The sequence below is a fragment of the Pieris brassicae genome, chromosome 7 (assembly GCF_905147105.1).
Source record: "Pieris brassicae chromosome 7, ilPieBrab1.1, whole genome shotgun sequence".
Taxonomy (NCBI): Eukaryota; Metazoa; Arthropoda; class Insecta; order Lepidoptera; family Pieridae; genus Pieris; species Pieris brassicae.
The window spans coordinates 10,248,439-10,252,363 of record NC_059671.1 but is presented as its reverse complement, the minus strand read 5'-3'; the positions used below and the strand labels follow the sequence as shown (position 1 = coordinate 10,252,363).

Below are 3,925 nucleotides of genomic sequence, written 5' to 3'. Positions count from 1 at the left end.
CGAAACAAAACTGACTTTTTTTACTGACTGACTGACGTTAATAACGTTAATAAAACTTTAATTGACTTGACGTTATTCATTATTTGGGAATCGCAGTCTAATATTTAAATTACAATACCTCAGTAAAAGTTCAGTCACTATCTTTTAATAGCCACCTATAGTCAAGCATTCATTGTTTATAGACTGATATCAGATAAGATAAATAGTATTTAAACTAACCAGGGACTCGTTGCCCTGTTATTCTCACTACAAGATGTATAGATTCATTATCGTCACGTTTGTCGCCAGTGTCGCTGGACAGCTTCAGTTGGAAGGTGCCTGTGATTTTAATTCTACAGTTTCAGTGAATAACTTAAATGCAACTCAGGTAAGATTGATATTTATGTTAAAAGTAAAAAAATATATTATTCATTTATTAAAAAAAGGAAAGCTTTTAATTTGCGTAACCAATTAACATTTTCTACGTTATCTGCTGTACAATGGACTATATTTATTTATAGTAGAGCAGTGTTGGCCTAGTGGCTTTAGAGTGCGACTCTCGTCCCTGAGGTCATAGGTTCGATCCCCGGCTCTGCACTAATGGACTTTTTACCTATGTGCGCATTTAACATTCGCTCGAACAGTGGAGGATCGTGAGGAAACCGGCTTGCATAGGTCCCAAAAAGTCGTGAGTCAGGCACAGGCGGCTGATTGACACATTATCATGAAACATATACAAAACTCTGAGGCCCAGACCTAAAATGGTGGTAGCGCCACTGATTTATTTTCTATTTAATTAAAAAATAAAATAAAGTTACGTTGATCGAATCTAGGCTAGGTATTCATAAAACCAATCTTAATTACATTGTTTAAGCCTGTCTCATTATCACAGCGTAAACATAATTTAACAGGTAAAAGCTGATCATGAAAGTGCTTTACAATGATATTGTCCAAGGTTTTTAGTATAATTTTTTTTTAAATACATACACATACCTTTAATAGCATTCGTAATAACGTCTTATTTTGTCTATTTATTGACATAAAGGAAACATTTTTTGCCCCTAATAATATGAATTCTCTCTGTTATATACTTGCAGAGCGGTCAAAACATATGCAAAAATGTACTTTATTCACAGTCTATCTGAAATTAATAGGAAGCTAATAAAACAGCTTTAAAGCGTTGAATGAATGTCTTTTATAGCATTGTTACGAGATAATCTCATAGAAAAGCCGTCGATCTCGAATTGTTTTAAAAACAATGAAAGAGGAATTCAATTACATGCAAAAATACAGTAATTAAACGCTCATAACACTATCACTAATTAGTTTGATTAGCAACCATAAATTAGTAACTTGTATCTTATAATGGTCACAATTTTCAACCAATATCCAATATATGTTATTAGTTCAAACTACTGCTAACCCTCCAACTAGTGAAATAATACAATTTACGTTCCTCCGTGTTTTTTTTAAAACATTCAAATTGTGTAACGTGTTGCGGTATTTTTTAAGGTCTCTATAAGCTGAATAGGAAGTTACAATTTGTCTCTCATCTTATATTTCAGCTTCAAGGCGATTGGCACATATTACGAAGGATTGCAAGTGAAAATGAAACAGGACAATGTGCCTTTAGCACTCTTTCAGGAGTCACTATTAACAACGGTGTATTTTCCTCTGCTCAATTTGAAATTCGGCAAGTTGTAAACAAAAAAGTCATCACTAGAAAGGCGGATGTCACTGCTGGGTCAGGAAATCAGCTTGTTTTTAAATTCTCAGGTAAATTTTACGTTAAATGTTCAGGTTTTTGTTAATTTCCCATTCATTAGTTTAATTAGGAACCAGAATTATGTATTAATAAAAAAATAACATTATTATACGCACGTCTCTCGTCGACAATTTTCGTTAGACAACTATACATTTGCTGGAACGTATAGTTGGTCCTGAGTTAAATCCCAAAAGGTAATTATGTAAAAGTAATGAATGAATAAGACCGCCATACAAAACTCTTTACAGTAAAATCTTAGCTACTTTAATAAGTATTTAACATTTCATTTGATTGTGATTGACCAATCACAGTGCATCGATATTTGTCAACATTTGTTCTCATTATATATCTAGCTGGAAGAATCTGCTTTATATTAAGTGATTCATGCGACGTACAAAATTTATGGGGTCGTATGACTTATAAAATGGAATGCCGTAAATATGAAATACAGATAAAACTGATATCAGATAAACCGGTGGGATTATCAGTCGTTTGAGTGGATCAGGTCATCCAGATTACAGATTAAATAGTATAAACTTTTTTCGCAATTACGTGGACATCGCATGAAACAATTTTGCAGACTATATATACTCACCGAAAAAGATTATTTTCTTTTTATTAATTAAAATCATATTTTCTACGAATTATATTTTTTTTAATCTATCCTATATTTATATATTTATTTATAAGTTCTAAAACAACACAACTATACAGGAAAATATGACATCACAATTTTTACATACATACACATCAATCATATTAGAACATAAGCGAGCAAGGGCAAAATTAAACAAGCAACCACAACATGAAAAACAAAAATTAAGTGTTGTAAGTGTGATGGGGTTTTAAAATTACTACAAACCGACTACGTACCTATATTTATGGTTACTTTTTTTCCGTTTCCGTAAATTAAGAGTGTTAATATTAATTTAAGAACTTTGTGAATTTTTGTTTCAGATGAAACTTTCACCGGGCTTGTGTTGGCCACAGATCATATTGGATACGTTCTGCTATATGGTTGTAATAACTTGCAAAATGATACAAGGAGAAATGGTAATAAGCCATATAATTTTGAATGGTTTTATATTTAATATCAAGTGCATAGTTTGCTTGTCTAGACTAGGATATATTCCAAATATATTTCTAAGTATTTATTTGTTAGGCAAATGATTGCCTATTTTAGATGAGCTGTTCTATATTTTTTTCTTTTAAGAACAATTAATAGCTGCTACCCTTTATGGATTTCATTGATAATTAATCGGTATATAAATAAGCGACCTGCCTCAACTCAAATTTGATTCTATTACATTCCAATACTTGTCCATTACATTATCCATGTACAGTCAAGTGTTAATAGCTTTAATAAAAGAGGAAATCAATTGGTATCGCCGGGTTACGAACTTTAGCTTGTACCGAAATGGTGTCTTTATCTAGTTCAGTAATTGTTTTGTTAAAAACCAAGCGCAAAGTACTAATAATAAAAAATTGAAACAAATTTAAAAAGTTTAGTCCCTCTGGCAGCGTATGGTGGCAGTTATTCCTCGCTGTGTTGCGATACTTATTAGTTCAGCGAGGAAAGCACCAGCTCTGGAGTCACCAGTACTACCAGGCGCCAACTTAAATCTTTAACTAGCGCCTGTGCACTTGAACCTCACGAAGAGACTCTACTCCAAAAGACAAACTTGGTCATCTAATCCCACGAAACCATGTAAATGTTCTAATAATTATTTCAGTAAGAGCATGGCAGTTTAGTAGATCAGACCAATATACGACAGCGCAGAGTACGGCTGTCAACGCAGCAGTCAAGGCAAATGTTGATTTGAGAAATGCCGTTTGGGAAACTTTGGGCTTCAACAAGACAGACTGCGATACGTCGAGTGCAGTTTCCATAGCATCGCCTGTGATATTAACCCTTGTTTTGTACAACATACTTGCTAAATTAATATAAACATTTGAACTAAGTGGTAATTGTAAATTATTTATTAATTAAAATATATGTGTGTGTAATATTGATTACATATTCCCAACCTTTGTTAATTAGATTCATACTGATTCTCGTAAAAGTTAAGACTATTATTATTTTGTAATGAAATAAAATAATTACGAATGAGACACTGAATTTGAACGTAATAAACCTCGTGGAAAATAACCTGATATTTTCATAAGTGAAATAGAACAAAA

General features: G+C 32.5%; 1 protein-coding gene across 1 annotated transcript; it reads left to right on the top strand.

Moving 5' to 3' along the window:
- The first annotated feature begins 214 nt into the window (after positions 1-214).
- LOC123712483 (insecticyanin-B-like) lies at positions 215-3,705 on the top strand. Its single transcript, XM_045665591.1, has 4 exons — positions 215-367; positions 1,545-1,755; positions 2,702-2,797; positions 3,478-3,705. The coding sequence occupies exons 1-4, from the start codon at positions 254-256 to the stop codon at positions 3,690-3,692; spliced, it is 636 nt and encodes a 211-aa protein (XP_045521547.1). The 5' UTR covers positions 215-253; the 3' UTR covers positions 3,693-3,705.
- Positions 3,706-3,925: the final 220 nt, after the last annotated feature.

Coding starts and splice junctions, on each gene's coding strand:
- LOC123712483 (XM_045665591.1), top strand. CDS start 254: ATGTATAGATTCATTATCGTCACGTTTGTCGCCAGTGTCGCTGGACAG. Junction 1,756..2,701: donor GCTTGTTTTTAAATTCTCAG/GTAAATTTTACG, acceptor TTTTTGTTTCAG/ATGAAACTTTCACCGGGCTT. Junction 2,798..3,477: donor AAATGATACAAGGAGAAATG/GTAATAAGCCAT, acceptor TAATTATTTCAG/TAAGAGCATGGCAGTTTAGT.